This window comes from Gymnoscopelus microlampas (genome assembly GCF_963454915.1).
Source record: "Gymnoscopelus microlampas genome assembly, chromosome: 4".
Taxonomy (NCBI): domain Eukaryota; kingdom Metazoa; phylum Chordata; class Actinopteri; order Myctophiformes; family Myctophidae; genus Gymnoscopelus; species Gymnoscopelus microlampas.
In genome coordinates, this window is record NC_139941.1 from 20,881,305 (window position 1) to 20,905,263 (window position 23,959).

At 41.4% G+C, this 23,959-nt stretch overlaps 1 protein-coding gene and 1 long non-coding RNA gene across 2 annotated transcripts in view; both read right to left on the bottom strand.

The window, feature by feature from the left end:
• Positions 1-7,117: 7,117 nt before the first annotated feature.
• Positions 7,118-9,659, bottom strand: LOC311044271. The gene is made up of 2 exons (XR_014600668.1): positions 7,959-9,659; positions 7,118-7,916 (listed from the first exon to the last, which is right to left on the bottom strand). It is a non-coding gene; the product is annotated as an uncharacterized lncRNA (long non-coding RNA).
• Positions 9,660-9,761: 102 nt separating this feature from the next.
• The window catches only part of adamts12 (ADAM metallopeptidase with thrombospondin type 1 motif, 12), a 41,010-nt gene continuing 26,812 nt past the window's right edge, over positions 9,762-23,959 (bottom strand). The window contains exons 16-24 of the mRNA XM_084055714.1: positions 22,556-22,697; positions 22,202-22,328; positions 20,782-20,992; positions 18,021-19,181; positions 16,472-16,624; positions 14,269-14,445; positions 13,186-13,332; positions 12,267-12,420; positions 9,762-11,767 (exon numbers count right to left, since the gene is read on the bottom strand). Of these exons, the coding sequence (XP_083911840.1) occupies positions 11,652-11,767; positions 12,267-12,420; positions 13,186-13,332; positions 14,269-14,445; positions 16,472-16,624; positions 18,021-19,181; positions 20,782-20,992; positions 22,202-22,328; positions 22,556-22,697 (2,388 nt within the window). The 3' untranslated portion in view covers positions 9,762-11,651. The remainder of the gene's footprint in view (positions 11,768-12,266; positions 12,421-13,185; positions 13,333-14,268; positions 14,446-16,471; positions 16,625-18,020; positions 19,182-20,781; positions 20,993-22,201; positions 22,329-22,555; positions 22,698-23,959) is intronic.

The window sequence follows — 23,959 nt, forward strand, 5'->3', positions numbered from 1 at the left end:
CTAGGGATACCACGGTTGATGTGGTTAATATCTATCTGTATATGGACAGTATCTGTGTGTGTGTGTGTGTGTGTGTGTGTGTGTGTGTGTGTGTGTGTGTGTGTGTGTGTGTGTCTGTTGCCCACATATACTGTACTGTATCTCGAGAATATAAGCAGTATAAAATAAAATAAATAAAGAATCTGCACATTGAAACTAAACAAACTACATGTATAGGATGCTAGGTCAATAAATTAACCTAGCATCTCTCTAAATAACATGCTATCTAAATTAATCTGACAATGGGTACAGCGGGTATTGCATAACTCAAGCTGTGTGTGTTCCCAACAGGCATCACCTCTTAGTTTTAATTAAATTGTTAAATTGTGATATTAGCTAACATAAATACGAAACTTATCAGACGGTCTACATTGCCCAAAAGGAAAAACATGTATTTAATTCTTAATTCCATGGTCCCCCTCGTTTTCTCCCTCTACACCAAATCTCTCAGCTGAAAATAGCAGATCTAAAAGCTCAAAACTTGTAGACTTACTATTTTCACCTAATCTTTGCCTATATGTTCGTTGAATATTCACCTATGATATGCCCACAAATTGGGATACTAGGGTTCAAGTAGTTAAAGGACCATCCAAGCAGTCTGCCCGTGTTCAGCTCATTGGCCATGACTCACAGTATACTCACTTCCAAAGCATACCGTGGTTAGTTTGATTTTCCAGGAAGCAACTTGATTCCATTCATTTCAGTATTGTTGTATGAAAATGAACGGCACTTGAAACGTTCTTGATATAGGCAAGCCGACACAATGACACCTTTATTTTTGGTAAAGTTGTCAAATGTTTATGATGTCCATCACTTATTAACCGCCCGATGAGGTTTAGCCAACTTGACTCAGTTATTCAGGTCAGTTTGGTAACGTTCGAAGGAATATGGAGAAAATGTAAAAATGAAATCTAGAAATAAAACCCATCCGTGGAACATTGTACATGTATGTATATGATATGGCAGAAACTGTGAATAAGCAATGACATGTATTGATGGCGGTATGGTCCATGACAAAAGAATGGTATGTACATGTTAGGGACAATGAAACCAAAATTGGTGTGCTCTACTAGGATGTAATTTTAGGTGATATTAAACTTTGTATAGGACCGAATGTAGACCCATGGGGGACTCTGGTCAGCAAAGTCTGTTTTAAATGGTTAATAGCACACCATGCTCCAACATTTTAATATAATGTATGTATTGTACAATGTACAATATTTTAGGCCTATCGCCCACGTTTAGCCTGTAGTCATCTGTGCCAAAATGTTTGGATACTAATGATGTATCTTATGAAAAAAACAAGAAAAGTGAGCTCCTCAGGCCGAGTTGCCTACCCACTGCCTACTGTGCAACAAGCTTTAACTGCTACTGCTTTCCATTGTGTTGTCATGGAATAAACGTATGAGAGGTTACTATTAATTACATTTCTTAAAGTTGCTTTAGTTTATAGGGACAATTGTGGACAAAAAGATTCAGCATCGGCTCAATCTCAGGTACTGTTACAGTTTTTACTAGTAATAGTAAATACTATTTACTTCAGTTAACACTTAAAAGAATGAAGATATTTTTATAATCTAAACATTTGACCGCTTATTATTTTTTTACATTATAGAACCAAAATGGGGAATCGATAAGAACCGGAATAGGAATCGATAAAATCCTAATGATACCCGTCCCTAATCGCAGCCATTTGGAATGGAATATGAAAATTCTGACTGACACATCTTGATCACATGACTCCAGAGAGAATGTGTTCCGATTTGTGTGAGTTTTGGACAACAAAATCCATAGAGTAGCCAACTGGCAAAAAGTGTGTTTTTAGGAAAATGCGAATTGGCAGAACAGCTTGACAGGTAGAAATGGCCGTGGTCTACAGTATATGGGGAGTCGGGTCATAATCCAAGGAAAATGTTTGATTGACCTATGCTGCAAGAGGTATAGGCCAAAATGTGAAGCGGCCTGTTATAGTGCCACCAGGAGGCCGATTCGTAGAGGTAGAGGTTCTTCCTTGGCCTACTGGGAGTGTGCGTTCAAAGATTCACACCGATCAGTCGAGCAGTGCCCGAGATTAGCTGCTCACAGACAGACAAAAACAGATAGGAGTGAAAACATTATCTCCTGCCTCTGGCCCCTCTGGCCTGGCAGAGGTAACTTCAAACTAGAAGCCACGTACTCCAGTGTTATTATGAGTCTGGTCAGTGACTTTCCCGAAACAAGTTCAACTGTTGCAAAATCTCATTCTCCTTAGTCACACCACCATGTGTGTTTGATTTCGTTGAGCTCCATTGTGTGTACATCGGCCCCTCCCTCTCAAACAGTGCAATTAAGAAGGAAAAGCACCTCACTCGGGGCGACTTGAGCTGTGGTCTGCGAGGGAATCAAATGCGCCTCTCACAAACAAACAAACTGACCTATGGGCACCGTGTGTGGGTGTTTTTGTGGGTGTGTGCATGTGTGTGTATGTCTTGTCTGTGTTCCCCAAGGCCTGCTCTGTATGCTGGGTCAGAGGGGGTAGAGCCTTTAATAAAGGAACAGGCCTGCTACAGGGATGCCAGTCTCACTGCCTGGGGGTCATGCAGGCTGATGGGGTCCAGATGAGAGCCACTTAAGACCGGACCTCTCTCCCCCGCTTCAAACCAGCCAGTTGGTGCACAGATTACCTTCCGCCCGCCGTCCTCCTACAAAGCCGCTGTTCACACTGGGATTTGACAGGTAAGCCGCCGGTTCAGGGGCAAAAGAACATTCTGCTCTGTAATTGCACCGTCAAACTTTTCATGCGTACCCTTTGTGTTACGGCAGGATACTTCGCTAACATATGCTTGGCTTGTAGTGGAGCCCGTCTTTATTTTCTCCTGGTCATCAAATGTAAATCTTTAATGTGTCCCTGGCCTGCGTGCAGAGGGGTGTCTGGTAACCCAGAGATGAGGTTGCTGTTTCCTACTAACTACAGTGAGCAATAGATGTTTGTCATGTTATCTCCTCCATCCTGCATGGGCACTTACATCATCCTGTCCTTCTACCCCGCGTGTCAGTTTCAGCAGGGCAGAGGAATTTATTTACAGGTCAGACATTGGATCACCTGACCCATAGTGTCCTGTCCAGAGCCCCCTCCCCAGGACAGCACATTATTACATGGTTCTATGATCGAGAATGGAACAGACTGCTGTAAGACCTGAGCCCGAGTCTACAAATGTCTTCTAAATCCCTAACTGTTTTCTGAAAAACGTTATGTTGCTACATCAGTGGTGCTCAAACCTTTTCAAGTCAAGGACCCCCAAAATCTAAATGCATTTGGCCGCGGACCCCCATCTCAAAACATTTTGTTCCAGGGACCCCCAGAAGCAAAGATTTGAGTAAAACATTTTCGCTTAAAGAAAAAAAAAAAAAGAAGATTTGCAAAAATGTTAGATCTACAAGCTCATAGCACAGTACGAAGTGACACGCTGTGAGTATATCTGCTATTTTTTAATAGCCGAAGTATAAAATAATGGTTAAAGTGGTTAAAATCTAAAATGACAGATGCTTTCCCGGTTTTAATGGGTTAACAGTGACATAATAGTAGAGCTAAGTTAATGACATAAGAGTTGTAAGAACTCTTATGTCCACATTTTTCATGTGGATTGAAATCATCCTCAGATCACTGGTCCTCTTCATTGACATGGTGAGGCTAAATCCTTAGTTTACAAAGCCAATAAAGTAGAACGGTTTGCGATCTAAACTCAAGGCATACCACAGCTAGCACCAGGTGCAACAGACTAGGATAGAAGTCCACAAAAAAAAAAGAAGAAGCCTGCACACACTGACAAAAATGAGTTGAGGCTCTTGGGATGCAGAAATATGTATCTATTTATTTATATAGTGAAAAGGGTGACAGTTGTGCAGAGGTGAAAAAAAGGACTAGACGTTTCAGTCCTCACCATTATCAGCACTAATTACAGGTTGCCCATGTTGGCTTTAAGTAGGCAAACAACCTATTGATGGTAACCAATTGTAATGAGGCTGATGGAAGGCACACAGGTAACACTTACAACTGTTGTGGTCAAAGGTATCGCAAATACTTTGTTTATTTTTTGTTAATGTAAAGTGTTTTTGAAAGGGCCTGCAATGAAACATATCTATACAATACAGGTCATACAATGAACAGGCATGGAATCAATCCAACATTGTCATACTGTGTCACTCTAGATCAGGGGTCGGCAACCTTTTTCACATGAAGTGCCATGTTTTCATTTTCTTGATAGTCAGTGTGCCATGTCATCATTAAGTTTAATTATGACACCACATCAAAATGTTATATTTCCATCAGATTTTGATTGTCCACATAAAAACCTTTTTTTCTTCTTCTTTAGAAATATTTTCTTTCACAGACAGAGTTAGGAGTTTGAATGAATGTAGAATTATGTGCAGGATGTAATTTTAGATGTGAGGGGACTTCATTTAACTGACTAAACCAATTTTTTAAAATGTAATTTTAAAATAAAAATCCTCTCTCTCAAACACGCACTTGGTGCCAGTCATCACCCTCCCCCGTGCCAATGTTGCCATCCGTGCCTAAGGTTGCCTACCCCTGCTCTAGATGACGTATTACTGATTGAGTACAATGGACCACAATGGAAACAAGCCCCTGGCCTTTTAGCATGACCTTTGACTGTACTTCCGGCACTGTTATAATCGAGTTAATAAAGTATTCAATCAATCAATCAAAAAAGAGAGACATTTTTTCATTAAGCCTTCCTTTTTTCACCTCTGCACCACTATGTAAATAAATACATATTTTTGCATCCCAAGAGCCTAAACTCCTTTTTGTCAGTATGCGAGCCTGTTCTGTTTTTGTATATAATTTACAAAGTCATGATAGTAGACATATTCTAACATATATAAGGCTATAACTCAGAGGTCAATTTGTTGTTCTAAATGGAATGAAACAATACAGAAAGCCAGATGCATCCAATTCATGCCCTTCACGTGGAAAAAATGCTATTTCCACTGTGTAACATTAAGGTTAATGAGCAAGAGGGGGGAAAAGTAAAGATTCTTTCCATTGCGCAATTATACATCTCAGAGACAAAGGGGGACGGAGAGTTTCAATTAAGCAACACACTGACATAACACAAAGAAGCCACGGTTAGGTAATTCAACAGGATGGAGATTGCTTGGTCATGATAACACATACATGTGTGTTGTGTACACACAAACACACCCGCTCATACTCACACTGGGGGCTGCATGTAGGACACGGTGCTCCACATTGGCCCAGGGTTCAGTTACTCCTTCCATTACTGCTGACTAACTCTTGCTCCGGCTTGAGTGACAGCAGTGGGGCGTGTGGAGCAGAATGGCGTCCATTGACGATCTGGAACGATCTGGAACAGAGGAGCCTGGGAAATCTGGGCCAGATGAACCCGATCCCTGAAACAGAGCCTGATGCTGCTGGCTCTGGTGTTACACATCTAGTAGCATCTGCCACTCGCAGGTGAGAATGACCTCCTTGACCCGAGGGGTCATCGGACACAACACAAATGGTCAGGGTGTAGCGACTCGGTTATGTTTCCAAGGACAACTTGGAAGTAAGGCTGGGCCATATGCACAAAATCAAATATCACAATATTTTTGTACCAAATACCTCGGTATCGACATTGTCACGATATCGATATGATGATCACAAAATATTTACACAGTAAGATCATTGATAATAATCATCAGTAATACCTATCTAATATCTGCTGGGTAACGGCAAATAACAGAACAGCAAAACAGTCAGGCATGACATCACTTTACAGCAGCGGCTCTTATTTTTTATTAATTTCAAGGACCCCCAGTTTAGTACAGTATGCGTTTGGCCACCGAGACCCTATAACTCTGAGAGTATACAAATGGAACCAAATGGACCCGTGAGGGTTCATTTTGTTCCATTTGTACACTCTCAGAGTTACAGACCTGTACGGATCCATTTGGTTCCTAACTATCAATACTTGAGCAGGTGCCCCCTGGAACCCCACCAAGGACCCCTTGGGGGGTCCCCGCACCCCACTTGAGAAGCACTGCTTTACTGTAATGCAGCCTGTAAAGCCAGGAAAGAACACTTACTGTAAGCCACATCACAATATCACCACGTTCATTTCAAAATTCCCAGAATATCTAGTCTCATATCATGATATCATTATAATACTGATATAATTGTATTGCTCAGTCCTACTTGAAAGAAGCAACATCCTCGATGTGAAGACATTGTTTTTGTGTTGCACTTGCTATGACATCGGAATGTTTATGTGTTAAAGTTAAAGGTACACCAAGCAGGATTTCCCCCTCTTAAAATAGAAAAAGATTATCATAAAATTATCTTAAATCGATCATTACTTATGGCCGAGGTCGTATGTGTCAGTTTCTATGTCTGCCTGCCTTCAGCCTGAATTTCTTATTTTGGTGTGTCCGGGACGTTTCTGGGCATCGACCTTCTGTGCGAACCTGCACCCAATACCACCGCTTGCAACATACACCAGCAGTTGTCTGACAATCAACCGGCCAATTACAACACGACCTTCGCTCCAGGACATGGGATTGAAACAGCGAACATGATTGTCCCTTCAGATAATGGGATCAGGACACCTGAAAGGGCAAGTAAAATAACGGCGGACTGCAGTTACAACGCTAACGTACAGCTTAGCAGGGAATGACTGTTTTCTGTTGGACTTGTTTACAAACGACAAGCGTCAGAATGCTACCTTTAACTTTAAATGTTAGTTGTGTCTTTTCTGTTGGACTTTGTTTACAAGCGACAAGCGGCAGAATGCTACCTTTAACTTTAAATGTTAGTTGTGTAGTTTTCTGTTGGACTTTGTTTACAAGCGACAAGCGTCAGAATGCTACCTTTAACATTAAATGTTAATTGTGTAGTAACCAGTACCATGCCATTGTTGTGGCACTGTAACAATGTAAAATGCTGATTCTAAGCAACAAAAGAGGTTAATTTCCGTTCAAAAGAGAATAAGGATTCAGGCTTTTGTCGTTCGTAATATTTCAAACCACTGAGGGGAAAAAACAAGATCAGACACGAACGAAGCACCTTCTCCACAAACACTTTTAAACATTACATTTATTGCGGGAGATGTAGAGGTAAAGCATGTGTGACAACAATAAAGCCTGTACAATATCATAAACATAGTGGCCAATTCTGTTAGGCCCAGAGAGAGTGATGACCCGCAACACCTCATTCTCATTGGTCAATCTCACAAAAGAGGAGGAGCACCACAGGTTGGACCGCAGAACTGTGTGTGGGTTCTGCAGTTGACTGACTAAACTACAATTGACAGAGATTTGTACCCAGAATAGTGTAAAGCAGGGGTCTTCAACGTTTTTCAGGCCAAGGAGGACCCCTACTGAGAGAGAGATGAAGCAGGGACCCCCACAACATATTGGACATTCAACGACTTAAACCATCAATATTCTGTAAAGTTGACCGTTGGCTCTGTACTGGGTCTGCTCTTTTTTCCCTCTACACCAAACCTCTTTGCCGAAAATAGCAGATCTACAAGTTCACAACGCGTCGCAGACGCATTGTGAGCTATTTTCGGCTAATGTTCCCCCCAGAATAGGGGTGCGAGGTTCAAGTGGTTAAGAAATTAAAAGTTCCTATCACAAATAGATTTGGCGCCCCCCCCTGCAGTATCTCTGAGGACCCCCTAGGGGTCACGGACCCCTGTTGAAGACCCCTGGTGTAAACACATAGCACCAGCTCTGAAAACAAGAGCACTACTTGAACAGAAAAACAAAAAAACAAACAAAAAAAACTAGACAAAATATGTAGTATAAAAAACATAGACGTTGTTATTATTAACAGTATATAGGGAGGAATGGCAAAATGCTATATTTACAGTCTATATTCACCAGTTTACTTCGCAATAGTAGTAAATATGAACCCCAGGCCCTTTAAGACTGTTTGTTAGTACCACAGCATGTATGACAAGCACCGCTGATCCACATAGTTTTCATTGTTTTTTCCAACTGAGCAAAGACGGTACAGTACCATATGTTATCCCCCAATAACAGAATGAGAAAAACTATGATTGTCAAAAAATAAAAATAAAACATCACAGCTTCAGCCTCATCCAGTCCAAACTATAAAGCCTGATTTATATTTGGCTGTGTCTTGCATCGAAAATTGCAGATCTAAAAGCTCACGACATTTAACAGTGCGACGCGTTGCGATCGTATACATCTGCTATTTTCGGTGTGAGCGCGCAACAAAGTATAAAACAGACGTAAGTAGGCCCTCTAACAAAATAATAAGAAATGTGCCATTTGTGCTACATCATGAGTTATGACTGAAGAGCAGGTACGCGGAAAACAAATGAATAGTTGCTTGAATAGAATTCGTTCAACTGATGGTGAACCCCCACCAATGAGGAAATAGGAAAAAAGAATCACCTGATAACAATCAGGTACCGGACGATTCATCCATTAAGACCGGGAACGCATCTGTGTCATTTTAAGATTTCTTTGGCTATTAAAAAATAGCAGCTATACAAGCTCACCGAGTGCCGTGCTACGAGCTTATAGATCTGCTATTTTAGAAAAATCGTGAAATCTTTGAATATATATACTTTTACATACAATACGTCAACATTTGTAACTCAAATCTTTGCTTCTGGGGGGTCCCTGGAACAAAACATTTTGAAATGGGGGTCCATCAAGTCCACCAAATACATATCTAAAAATGTTTTCTATTCCTGTATGTTGCTATATCAGTGCTGCTCCAACTTTTCCACGTCAAGGATCACCCAAAAGTATATGCATATATAAAGCAGATCTACAAGCTCATAGCACAGCATTCTATGAGCTTGTATATCTGCTATTTTTGAATTGCCAAAGAAATCTTAAAATGACACAGATGCGGATGCAGGATGTTTGTTTATTTTGGGGAAAAAAAACTTTAACTGTCAATAGAAGAACCGTGGATGAGATGTTTTTAACCAGTACTAGTGTAGCTATTCTATTCCTACTAAATCACTAAATCACTTTGAAATGTTAAGAACCAGCAATCATTGATCTCTGCCCACTTTCAATGTTAACCACATGAACCCTAGCATTCCTATTCTGGGATTGCCATAATAGGTCAACATTTGGCGAAAGCAGCCGATCTACAAGCTCACAATGCAGCGTAACATGTTGAGAGCTTGCAGATCTGCTATTTCGGCAGAGGTTTGGGGTGTACTGGGGAAAAAAGGAGGGGGCCAAGTAGGGACCCCCGGTCAACAAAGTATAGGGTATAAGTGGTTAATAATACTGACTGGTGGCTTATCCATCTGAACAGCTCTAGAAACTCACATTTAGTCTAGAACTCTGAACTACATTCACCAAAGTAGGAAAGCAGCAAACAGAGCAATTATTTCACTTAAATGTTCTGCCTCTCAGACAGAAAGGCTAATAGACAACTGTGGTTAGAGCCACCCTGATCTGTAATTGGAATACAGCAGAAAACAAGGGTCTCTTGCTCTCAAAGTGATACCTCGCTTTTAAAATGTTCCAGTCTGATCACCTTGACATGGCCATCCGCAAGAGCAGTCAGCCATTAAAACAACCTGGCATCCCTATTTTTGGGCATGTCATTATAGGCAAAATGTTGCAAGATTTTCAAAAAATATTTGATGACCAGCAGCGGTTCCGGTAGGAGACACAAAGGAGACTCTTTTGTGTCTCCTACCGGAACCACTGCTGGTCATCAAATTATTGGCTTAGGAATGCGACAAAAACTAAAAAAATATCCATGAGTAATTGATAGAAAAAAAGTCATTTTGGGGGTGAACTACTACTTTAAATTTAACTTTTGCTGTACTTTGAACATGTATTCACTACGGTTTAGTTTTAGATGTTATTCCAAACAAACAAAATAACCTTTCCAAAAGAAATGACTAAGTAAAGAATCCTTACATAACCCATAGAAGGATGTGCAACTTTTAGACTGAAGCAAAACAACAGCACAGCTGATAACACTATGAGCAAAAGTATACTGGTGCAGGAGGTGGCACGGGCATAATGCATGCCAAACACTACAAGGATGCTCCAAAATCACCTTGCTTTAGAGATGTTAACCCTTTAAGACCGGGAACGCGTCCGTGTGTCTTTGGCTATTTCTTTGGCTATTCAAAAATAGCAGATCTACAAGCTCATAGCGCAGCACTCAGTGCCGTGCCGTAATTTTTTTTAAATCGTGAAAATGTGTGCAAATCTTTGAATATATATTTTTTAAAGTGAACATTTTTAACTCTGTTACAACTTCTGGGGGTCCCTGGAACAAAATATTTTGAGATGAGGGTCCACAGCCAAATAAATGTCATTTTTGAGAACCAACGATATTATAGCAACATACGTTTTTTTTTTCTCAAAAAGACATATGTAGAATCCCCAGATACAAATGTTTCCTCTAAAAATATATATATTCAAAGACCCACGATTTCCCCCAAAAAAGAGCAGATCTAAAAGCTCATAGCATGAGCTTGTATATCTGCTATTTTCGAATACCCCAAAGAAATCTAAAAATGACAGAGATGCGTTCCTGGGTTTGAATGGGTTAACAGTGTGCGTCTATGGGGGGGAGAGAAGAGGGGGGTGGGATTACTGATCATAGTGTCAGCTAAATCCAAAGAGCTACTGTAGTTTAGAAAGGGGCCACAGCAGTTATATAGTGCGGTGGTTCCCAACCTTTTCTGGATCAGGGCCCACCTGAAAATCTTGACGGCATTCGCCGGCCCACCCATCTGACCACTCAACGCGGCAGCCATTCATTCGGCTGAGAGAATGTTTATTTGAATGATCAAATCACTCGATTGAGTTACGACTTGATTCAAAGGAACCCAACATGGTATATTTTAAGTTCCTATTTAGCTGTATCAAAATGAAAAAACCCAAGGTTTTATAGAATAAATACCATGACATTTCTTCTTACATGAAATCATTTTATGTCAATGATATATTATCATAAAGATATTATTGTTTTGCCGATTATTTGGGGGCCCACTTGCAATCAGTGGTGTAAAGTAACTAAGTATATTTACTATTTAGTACAATTTTGAGGTATCTGTACTTTACTTCTGTATTTCCAATTACCAATACTTTTACTTTTACTCCACTACATCTCAGAGGCAAATATTGTACTTTAACTCCACAACAATTATTTGAAAACTTTCGTTACTAGTTACTTTGTAGATTTAGATTATTATTACGAAACATACTGTACATTAACCACTTCAGCGCCATGTACATTTCGGCCATTTGAAAATAGCCGATCTACAAGCTGCGACACATTGTGGGCTTGAAGATCTGCTATTTTCAAAAGATTTGTATACATTTGAAAACTGGGTGATGGGACATTCTGCATAATGAGTACTTTTACTTTAGGTACATTAAGTACATTTTGATGCCAATACTTTTGTACTTTTACTCAAGTACATTTTGAATTCTGGACTTTTACTTGTAACAGAGTATTTCTATATTGCAGTATTGATACTTTTACTTTGAGTAAAACAATGGAGTACTTTTTCCACCACTGCTTGGGGGGGGGGTGTGGGGGGGGATGTAGCAGTTAGTGTATGATGGGGGTGCGTGATTTCCGTCTACGCCGCACAGGTGACACAGCACTGTCTCTGGACCGACCTGAGGGAGCAACGACCCAAGAGTCTCAACTTGTCACAGAAGCGGGACGTCATGCTGTTCTTCCTGCACGCTGGACCTGTTGGACACAGAAGACCAAAGAAGAGGCTGTAATGTACATCAGATGTGCTTTGCAATGCACACAGTGAGGACTGACTGTTGGCATGCAATCGCCTGCTGAAAGTTGTATTGTGAAAGCATGCGGCACAGAGGGACAGGCAGTAGGGCTGGGCAATTAACCGGAAATATGTCAAAAGCCGATATTTAGAACCAATAAATCACCACTTATTCTGGCTCATGTAGGCTAATCGAATCATCCATTTTATGTAATAAAAGAATATATCAACAAATCAACATGAAAAAAATCTAACAGATTTTTTTATAATTGACTTGATTCATCCGATTAACCACTTAACCCTGTATTATACTTTGCTGAGCAACGGTGGGTAGCAAAAAGAAAAGGGAAAATAGGCAATTTACAAGCTCATAACATAGTTCTGCTATTTTATATAACCACAATCGAAGCAAAAGTACTGAGTCATCTCGCCGCGCCCTAGCAGGCAGTGTTGCTGGCATACCTGTGTTGGTCTTACATTCCTGCATATTGCACTTCCTGAGTGTTTGTGGTTGGTCCATCTTCTCACAGAGGAAGTTTGGCATTAGAGCCGAGTCCTCCTCACTCACACAGTTCACTTCACGATGCTGCACACCCCCGCCACAGCTTACAGAGCACTGTAAACACACACACACACACACACACACACACACACACACACACACACACACACACACACACACACACACACACACACACACACACACACACACACACACACACACACACACACACACACACACACACGTACATGTATTTTAGTCCACTCTTATCAATGGTTGGACAGTTACAAAGTACATTTACTTTACTTTTGAGGATCAGCACTTTACTTGAGTGTTTGTATTTTTTTGGATACTTATGACTTTCACTCCACTTCACTACACCAAAGACAAATATTGTACATTGGACTCCACTACATTTCTAGGACGGGGGGAAAATGGACATTATGAATTAATCACTTACGTACAGTATGCCTAATTTAAAATCTAGTGAAAATAGAAGATCTACAAGCTCACAACACATCGTGATGCGATGCGGCAGGTTGTGAGCTTGTAGATCTGCTTTCATGACTATTGTAACCATTAGCGTGCCTACAGTACATATTGTTCACACAAAACATTTCACGTTTTAACCCATTAAAACCGGGAAAGCATCTGTGTCATATTAGGTTTTTGGGTTCGCTATTCAAAAATAGCAGATATACAAGTTTGTGCCTCGCTGCGAGCTTGTACATCTGCTATTTTCGAAGATTTTTGAAAACTCTTGAAATCGCGAGAACCACTGATTTAGAAGGCGTTTGCAGAATCGGCCTCAATGGGTGTTAGTGGTATAAAAACATCCAGTGTCCCCGCATCATGTCCCCCCCCCCCCCGCCACCTCACCTCCTCCCAGTCCTGGGGGTCCCAGTGAGAGCAGGGCTTTAGCCTGCAGGACTCGACGTTGTTTGGCCTCAGTGGGGCGCTACAGCGCTGGGGCTCCGGGCAGAACACCAGGCGCTCTCTGAGTCCTTCGCCACAGCTGCCTGAGCACTGAAGAAGAAGTCGACAGGGTTCACGTGATTCCGTTAACTCACTAGAGCAGTGGTTCTCAACGTGGATTCCAGGGACTCCTTGGGTTCCTACATTGAGCCTTGCAAGTCTGTAACTCTGACAGTATACAAAGGAACCAAATGGACCCGTTAGGGTCCATTTGGTTCCCAATACTGTCAAGGGGAGACCTTGAAATGTAAACGTTTGAGAACCATTGCACTGGAGAGCAACAATGTGGAACGCGTAACTGAGTATATCATGAAATGAGAGGACAAATGTATGAGTGAAGACGCACCTTTTCAGCTTCTTCAAATCAAAACATTTGTCCTATATCTCTATAGGTAAGTAGAGTTGTACGGAAAGATACTGTCGTAAATTGAGGCATAAACTGCGGTTTAGCAGGCTGGTAGATGTAATAAGATACGACAATACATTGTGGCACCAATAGTGCAGAATCTCAGCAGTAGGGCTGGGCGACATGACTTCAAATTATTGACATGAACATTATTAAAAACATGTACATTATTTGTACATGTTTGTACACGAACATTTTGCCTTGATTATGGTTAGTGAAGGATTTTTTTTTTTAAATGGTGACAATAGCAGATCAAGCTCACAACGTGCCACATTGCAATGCGTTGTGAGCTTGTAGATATGCTATATTCACTATTTTTGTACACCACCATTGTACAAAGAAGTATAATACAGGGGTTAAGTGGTTAATCAGACTAATCAATTCAATTTAGTCGATTATAAAAAAAAATACTAGAATGTTTTTGTGTCGATTCGAGAAAGAAAAAAAAAACAGCCTCTCGATTATTCGATTCACCTAGATGAGCAATATTAAGGCGCTTATTAGTTCTAAATATAGGTTACAGGGTAATTTGCCCAGCCCATACTCAGCAGACATTGAAGTGAGTTAAAGTGCACCCCTACCTGTCCCCAGGGCGACGTGTTCCAGGGCATACAGGTCTTGGAGGGACAGGACATGGTGCTGGACGGTCTGGAGGACAGGGCCTGGCAGTGGAAGGGTCTGAGGGGACGGTTACTCTGGGAGTCGACACACTGAACGTCACGCTGCCTCCGGCCCACCACGGCACAATCCTCTGAACACTGCAGAACACAGAATAGGAGATGAAGGCCGAGCCTGGGGATTATGGACAAGCTGCTTTTGCTACCGGGAGGCTGCCAACTCAAATCCCTGGACTGGCTGGAGAGATCCCAATGGGGAAATGAGAATTCTTCCTCAACCACCATTGCGTGGGTGCCCTTCAGCAGTGGTGGAAAACGCACTCAAATTCTTTACTTAAGTAAAAGTACCAATACTGCAATGTAGAAGTACTCTGTTACAAATTAAAAGTCCCAGAATTCAAAATTGACTTCAGTAAAAGTACAAAAGTATTGGCATCAAAATGTACTTAAAGTACCAAAAGTAAAAGTACTAAAATGTTTGAAAATAGCAGATCTACAAGCTCACAACGCGCCGCGATGCGACGCGTTGTTTTCAAATAGCCTATGTATAAAATAGGGCTAAACTGGTTAATGTATGTTTCATAATATCATAATTTATATCTGAAAAGTAACTAGTAACTCAAGTTTTCAAATAATTGTAGTGGAGTAAAAGTACAATATTTGCCTCTGAGATGTACTGTAGTGGAGTAGAAGTAAAAGTATTGGAAATTGGAAATACTCAAGTAAAGTACAAATACCTCAAAATTGTACTTAAGTACAGTACTTAAGTAAATGTACTTGGTTACTTTCCACCACTGCCCTTGAGCAAGACACGGCCGCAGTGGAAGACAGCGGTCGTACTGCACAGCTGTACAAACACGAGCAGTGTGAGGGTGAAGCCCATCCCTGAATCCTTGTTCCAACTGATCATATTGTTCTATTGCGATGTCAAAATCTGACACACTGTGTAATGCTTCTGAAATTGTTCCACGTGCTGAGAGCTCTCTCTCTCAAAAGGTGCTGGAAAATCTCCACGAGGAATGCATCCTTTTATTATAGGCTAAGCGGAGATCTCCCGACACATCGGACAATAGAATTCAGGTTAACCACTTGAACCCTAGCGTCGCCATTCATAATAGGTGAACATTCGGCAAAAATAGGAGAACATTCAGCTGAAATAGCCCATCTACAAGCTCACAATGTGTGAGCTCAGGTTGTGAGCTTGTAGATCGGGTATTTCAGAAAAAGAGATTTGGGGTAGAGGGAGGGGGCCAAGGATATACAGAGTTAAAGGGATAGTTCACCCAAAGAAATACCTTTTTTCTATCGATTAGTCACCCCATGGAGACTTGAATTCATGGATATTTTTTACTTTTTGTGTGTCCCTAGCATCCCTTTTCTGAGGGGAACATTAGCCATAAATATCAGATCTACAGGCTCACAACGGCCCGCACTGCGAGGCATTGTGAGCTTGTAGATTGGCTATTTTCAGCAAAATGAACATGAATACAACAAACACTGATGATAGTGCTGCCAAACAAGTCTATGAAGCTATCTATGAAATCAATGAAAAAGTTTAAACTGCAACACAATTTTATACAATATGTACATAGTAGGGGGTCCTTGCTTCATCTCTGTCCAGGTGAAAGTTGCCCTTTGAAGGCATAGTTCACCCCCAAAATGACTTATTTTCTATTGATTACACACCCCATGGAGATTCATGGAGATTCTTTTTTTCTTTAGATATTTTTGGAGGCTTTTATGCCTTTATTTGACAGGGCAGTAGGCTGACAGGAAATGGGGAGAGAGATGGGGGGAGAGACATACAGCAAAGGTTGTCGGGATCGGGAGTCGAACCCACGACACGCTGTTACCAGCTTATGTGGTATGCGCCTGGACCACTAGGCCAGCGGACGCCCCGAGCCAATAATTTGGTTACCGGCGGTGGCTCCAGTAGGAGACTCAAAGTGTTTCCGCCCGTCATCAAATGATTGGCTTAGGAATGCGCCAAAAACAAAAAGATCTCCATGAATTCAAGGCTTCATGGGGTGCCGTGTAATTGATTGAAAATATGTCCTTTTTTGGGTGAACTATCCCTTTAACTGAAAAAACTAAAAAAACAAATCAAAGGCGAAGTCTAATCCTCAAATCCACGTGTCTGTACTGTAGGTGACCTAAGATTACTGACCGTGCTCCAGTTGCTGCTGAGCCAGGAGACGCAGGGCCGTAGGTGACAGGTCCGGGCGGGCTCTGGCCTCTGCAGATTGGCACAGTCCTCAACACGATGGGAGCTGCACTGCACTGACCTCCACACCGCACCTATCCCGCACGATGTAGAACACTAGGGGGGCAGCAGGAGGGACAGATCATTACTTGGATTCTATCTGTGTGTCAGCGACACATGAAATGAACTGCTGTACAGAATAGTGTCAGATGAGATCAGATGACACACAGTAGGAATTGTAAATGATTCTAAAGTAGAAATTCTACAATGTTCTAAAAATGATACTGGTAGAAATTGTTAAATGTGGTGTTCATCCATATTGTGAAAAAAAAAAACATATTTTTCCTTTAACCACTCCCGAGCATCCCTATTCTGAGGGGAACATTCGCCAAAAGTGGCAGATCTCACAACGTGTCACAACGTGTCGTGTTCTGAACTTGTAGGTCTGCTATTTTGGGGGCCAAGGAGGGAGAGGGAGAAAAAGAGAGGACCAAGTACAGAGCAAATATATTTCTGCCGTAGTTATTTGTGGCCCTCAATTTGCCCAAATAATTACATTTGAAAAGTTCAACACCAACATGACATAAATAATGAGACATAAATAAAGACATTGTTTCACTACAATACTGTACATACAGGTGTTTTGAGCGGTACAAATGCCATTGAGGCAGGAATCTCAACAAATCACACCAAAACGAAATGATGCGTAGCCTGCGAGCTAGTTCAGGCAGAGAGGTTTAGTTCAGGCAGAGGCACTCGAGAGGTTTACACGCATGTGCAGCACTATGTTTATGTGAGCGATTGTATGTGACGTATCAAGCAGCTGACCAACTTGGCGGTCTATTTAAGCTCACCTCATTCATTCCTCTTGCTGTCAGTGCCATGTTGTATGCACTTTGTTTGCTTCCATCAACACCCCAGCACCATCAGTAGGCTCTGCTTTCCCTAAAGGTTGCGTTTTCCCCCTGTGGGGGTTTGTTATAGATGTATATATCTCCTTGGTTTTAAATGGTTGTCTTCTAATGTGCTGAGCAGGGAGTAATGTAATGTATAGCAGAGCCTGTACGCCAAGATGTATTTACTTTGTACATTTTATAAATAAAATGTTCTGAAGCTGAAGATGTTCCCAAATCTAAATCGTGAGATATCTAACTGACCCGGAATCAATAGATAGCCCTCTGAGTAAGCGATTTGTTTTTGTTGTTTTGGGTGAACTGCCCCTTTAAAATCTTAAGACACACCTTTTTAGTATTGCTTTTTAGGTTTCTCTAGCTTTCTATATTGAATTTTATAGTTTTAGTTTTTCCTATTTGTATTATTTCTAAATATTTTTTATTTATTTGTTGTTATCCTCCAGGTTTTTTATCTTTATTTTTTAACCTATTCTGTGAAGCACATTGAACTGCACTTGATGTATGAAACATACACGTGCAATATAAATAAACTTTGATTGATTGATTGATTGATTGATTGATTGAAGTCCTCTAAGATGACTCAGCATGATGGACCTCACCTCACTCCAGTTCGCCGCAACCCAGAAGACCCCCATGCTGACTGTCTCTCTGGCCATCAGGTTGCCATAGCCACTGGTGGAGGTGACCGCGGGACTTTCTTGCTCTTGCCTCCGGTTCAAGCTCTTGGGGCGATGGGAGGAGCCTTTGGAGCGGGGGGTGGGATTTTTAGAGCGAGGGGCCGAGCCACCTCTCTTGGGAAGCTCAGCGGGCTTCTTAAGTGTAATAATCTTCACAGTGGATTGGGGCGTCACTGTGGCGGTGACTGCTCTTTTCGTGGCGAGGTTTGGAGCTTGTGTTGCTTTGTAAGGAGCTTTGGCTGTAACCGACGGCTCCTTGGGCACAGGGGTGCTGCGGAGTCGCCTATGAATCCAGCGTAGGTACGGATGGACGTAAGGGGTGGGGAGGGGAGAGCGGTGAGTGGTCTCGGCCCATGTAGCAGTACTGGTATGTAATGTGGGTTGGGTGGTTGTGGTGGGAACTCCAGTGGTGCGCGGGTGTTTCCGCTTGGATGTGGCGACAGTATGTGTCATTACTGTGGTGAGGGGTTTAACGGGAGTCCTGAGTGATGTTGCTGTGGTGCTGACATCCAGGTCAATAATGGCCTCCTCCTCTGTTGGCCTGTCCTCCACAACATAGTCATAACCGGGGGTATACATCGGCACGTCTGGTGTGCTCCCGGTCTCTTCCTCGTCCTCTTTTTCCATCTCTTTCTGTCCTGGATTTATCTTGTGGTCATCCCTCTCGCCAGGACTGGTTTTAGTCGGGAGAAAACCTTCGTCCTCGCCTCCCCCGCTGCCGTTTCTCCTCACGATGAGATCGAACTCATAATCATCCATGTCTATGATTTCGGGGGTTGTGGCGGTGGGGACGAAAGCTGTTGTGGTTTCCCTGCTCGTCGGCCTCTCGGTTGTTGTCGTGGTTGTCGTCTCCGGGTGCCGGGTTTGCGTGACGGGATGCCTGGTGGAGTGGACCTTCGGTGGGTAGATGCGTCGGTATTTAGGGGGAGACCCGGGTCGCCTGCGGAGATTCGAGTTCGGGCAGCTCTGCAGGGCGCATAAAGACCTGGACCGTGGCTTGGTTGAGAGGTCGCAGGTCCTTTTTGGTGCCAGGGTGCAACTGATGGTCCGTGAGCGGACACTGCCTCCACATGTCACTGGACACTACAGGGATGAAAGAACACAGTCCACATGTAACCTCTTAAATATGGGAATGCATTAGCACTGGATCAGCTAAAGTATAGCTATGGTACATTTATACTAGTGTATAAGATAGCTGCTATACACTAGTATAAATGTACTTATTTTAATTTATTTACTTACTTTTTTTTATCCTGACTAGTTTAACTTTTTCTTATTTTATTTTATTTTGGATTTTATCTATCTATTTTATGTATCTTTTCCACACTGTTGAGGTACTGTAAGCTATATTGTTTTTGCAAGGATGGCTGGGGAAGAGGAGCACTTTTTTTTGTTAGCTCAACGTCCTGCATACATACAACTCACAAAAATGGGGATGCCAGGTTGAAAATGGTTAGAATAAGATTTTTAAGTATTTTAAGTAATAGAATTTGACTCTGTATTGGGATATTAGTCCACACTAGAACTGATATAGTACATACACAAATAATTCATAACTTTTTGTATAGTATAGTATATTGCAGATTGCACCAAAATATGTGGTTCTTGGCTGGTTCAGACTTGTTTTATTTTATTTGACTATGGATTGTATCTACATCCTGCGTATGTGCAAAGTTTTACAACAAATGCGCGCCTTTTTAAATCACTTGACAACAAGGCAGGTGCGCCGAAAACGAGGCCCTGAGGCTTGTGAGTGAGTGCCAGCACCAAACAGCAGATGGCCTCGTGATGGACACCACAATTTATCTCGTGAAGCAAAACATGTGCTCCGTTCCCCCTGTCTCAGCCAATCATAGGCCATCTCAGGTGAAGTCTTCGCCAGCCATCCTGGGAAAAACACGTACTATAAGCTCAGAGCACAAGAATTTCACAGCCTGCAATGTGGCTACCTGCTGTATTGTATGCGAATTTGACAAATGAATAACCTTGAACCAGTGTTGATTTCGTCGACAAAAACTATGACGAAAAATGCTCGTCGACTACCTTTTTTCACTGACGAAAACGAAATAAAAACGAAATAAAAACTAAGCTATGATGACTAAAACTAAGACTAAATATATTGACAATTTCGTCAACTAGACTAAAATGTTAGTGAGGGACTAGTGGAGAAGAGATCCAGTAGAACTAAGACAAGTCATTTTATGTTTGTTTGCGCTCGGGTGTTGCGCTCATGAGCTTGTAGATAGCAGATCTACAAGCTCACAACGCGCCGCAGCTTGTAGATCGGCTATTTTCAGCATGCAGCCAACTGTAAAATCAGCCATTAGGATGCCATCAAGGCACCGCCAAAATACATTTTAGTCGACTAAATCAACTGTAGATTTAGTCCACTATAATCTTATGATATGTAGTCGACTAAACTAGACTAAAACTAAAACATCTCAGATGACTAAAATATGACTAAAACTAAATGGAATTTTATTCAAAAGACTATGACTAAAACTAAATCAAAATTTGCTGTCAAAATCAACACTGCCTTGAACCCTGAAGGATAAATATAGGACAAAAACAATGGACAATGTAAGTGACACTTTGAGGTTCTTTTCTGACATAAGTCAGAAATAAAAACAAGGAGGCAATAGAAATTGAACATAGAGGATGAGAGGAAACAGAGAACACTTGCCTCCTCCCAGTTTCCAACAGCCCAGTCCTGTCCACAAGGCACATCTCTATTGCAGGGAACCACAGGTTTGGGTTTGAGGAGATGTTTGCAGTCCATGGGGTGCAGCACTCTCTCCTCCCCGGCAACGGTGCGGACACACAGTACCGTCCGCTTACGCACCCCGTCTGACCCACAGGTGGCCGTGCACTGCTGCCAGCCCCCCACCCACCATCTGAGGGGGGAAGGAATAGAGAGTCGGACAGGAAGATGAAGTGAGGGTGAATGTCGCTGCAAAGCCAACCATATGCAAACCAGTGGTGGAAGAAGTACTCAGATATTTTACTTAAGTAAGTAGTAGCAATACCACAATATAAAAATACTTACAAGTAAAAGGCCTGTGTTCAAAATGTTACTTGAGTAAAAGTACAAAAGTATTGGCATCAAAATATACTTAAAAGGGACCAAAAGTAAAAGTACTAATGTTTGAAAATAGCTGATCTACAAGCTCACAACGCGTTGCGATGCGTTGTGAGCTTGTAGATCGGCTATTTTCAAATAGCATATGTATAAAATAGGGCTGAAGCAGTTAATGTATGTTTTTCTAATATAGTCATTTATTTCAGCAAAGTAACTAGTAAATACGTTTTCAAATAATTGTAGTGGAGTAAAGGTACAATATTTGCCTCTGAGAAATACTCTCAAGTACAGTACTTAAGTACATGTACTTAGTTTACTTTCCATGCAAACCAACAACGCAGGCGCACCATTGAGGGGCATTGAGGCTCGTGAGGCCTGTCTGAGTGAGCCTCTAGTCGAGCAAGTGCCCTCACTGTGCAGCCAATGACGTCCAACTTGCCAAGCCATTCTTGACAGAATAGGTTATCACCTGTTTCAACATTTAGTTTGGAGGCTAGATAGCTAGATACATAATGCAAACAGACTGCCACTTATCACTGGATAAATGTTTATTCTTATTTACTAATGCCAAATAAAAAGGTCAAGCACTTTCGCGTGGTTACGCATGATACTGAATACCAAGGACCTCGTTGGAAACAAGATCGCAAGGACTTCTATGAACGGACCTTTTAGACAAAGTATTTTAGATGCAACTGTGCTGTTATACATTTACACATTTGCCTAATAAAATATTCAATCAATCAATATAGTAAAATGTTTTAATAATAATCATAACATTTTGTATAGTATACTCCTAATAATAATGTGTTTCCCACAAAAACCCAAAGCACACCTGGACTTGTCTCACGCCACACCAGTGGCACACCCATTGAGAACCACTGATATAGACAGACAACACAACAAACTATTATTATTTCATATCTGTGGTATGTATATTTTTTCCTGTGTGTATTGCCATTGCAGTGGCATAGTAGGAGCATTGATCAAATTATCAAATACAGCAATAGCGACTGATAGTACAGACCTGGCCGGACATTCCATGTTCTTGCACTTCCTGTGTCTGTCTTCTGGCCTGATGTCTGGATCACATAGAGACTCGTCCACAACCCCTACATCCATCTCAAAGCAGCGTATGGGCTGGTGCTGCTGACCTATAGCAAAGAACAGAACAAACATAGCATATAACCATGTCCATGGGCCCCTGGTTGGGAAAAAATCTCTTAGAAAATAACTATCTACATCTACAAGCTCACAACGCATCGCCCTGTGGGCTTGTAGATCTGCTATTTGCAATGAATGTTACACCGAATGTTCGCCTATCATGACATGCCCAGAATAGGGACGCTAGGGTTCATTTGGTTAATTTTGACCAACCTACCTAACCCACAGGTGGTGCTGCAGCCTGTCCACGCCCCATATTTCCACCTGTAGACAGGATCAATGACCTCGTTTCCTGTCTTTCGTCTCTTCTTGACACTGTACTCGAACTTTATGCCCGGGTTTGTCTCCTGATACAGCAACTGGACAACAACAATAACAACAACATATTTCTTACATCATACTGTGTTAGTAATTTCTGTCTCTCTGTTTTCCCGGTGTTTTGCCCAGGTGGACGTGGTTTTGAGGTTACGTTTAAGTATAGTTTCTGTGAGGTTAGGGTTAAGGTTAGTTTTATTTAATTCATTTGTTTGCTTATAAGTTAAAAGTCCTCAAATAGAAACTTTTTTTCAAATTCAATAGAATTGATTTTGCACTTTGCAAAACATATTGTTCAAAACATGCGTAATCGGTGGTCTAGGTCTAGGAAAGTGGTTCTCAAAGTAGGGTCCGGAGACCTCCAAGAGTCCTTGGTGGGGCTCTTACAGGTTTGTAACTCTGAGAGTGTACAAATGGATTTTACTGATGACTTTTAAAGCCTTGCAAGGCCTGGCTCCCTTATCTTGGTAGTTCCCAAGACGCGCCTCATCACCAAGGGTGATCGGGCACCCAGGCTCTGGAATGCCCTGCCTGAGGATTTAAGGCTAGCTAACAGTCAGTGTCATCTTTTAAATCGCTCCTGAAAACGCATTTGTATACCGAGGCCTTTTAGATTTTAGTACCCTTGCCTTGCACATTTGGTTGACTCATTTGTGTTACTTTCAATATACTATGTATGCGCGTATGTACGTTTACAGTATATATATGTTTTGGTTTAATTTTACCTGTGAATTTTAATTGACTGTTGTTGTTTATACCTGGATGGTTTATATCTTGCCATTGTAAAGCACTTTGTAACGCTGTTTTCAAAAAGGGCTTCATAAATAAAGATTATTATTATTATTTTGCAGTGGTGGAACAAGTACTCAAAATGTTTTACTTAAGTAAAAGTATCAATACTGCAATGTAGAAGTACTCTGGTACAAGAAAAAGTCTGGAATTCTACATTTACTTGAGTAAAAGTACAAAAGTATTGGTATCCAAATGTACTTAAAGTACCAAAAGTAAAAGTACTAAAATGTTTGAAAATAGCAGATCTACAAGCTCTCTTGTAGATCGGCTATTTTCAAATAGCCTAGGTATAAAATAGGGTAAAAGTAAGTAAAAGTACCTCAAAATTGTACTTAAGCTCAGTATTTGAGTAAATGTACATAGTAACTTTACACCACTATTTATATCTTGCCATTGTAAAGCACTTTGTAACACTGTCTTCGAAAAGTGCTTCATAAATAAAGCTTAGTATTATTATTTGTACACTCTCAGAGCTATGGGGGTCCTTATATTTAAAAGGTTCAGAAGCACTGGT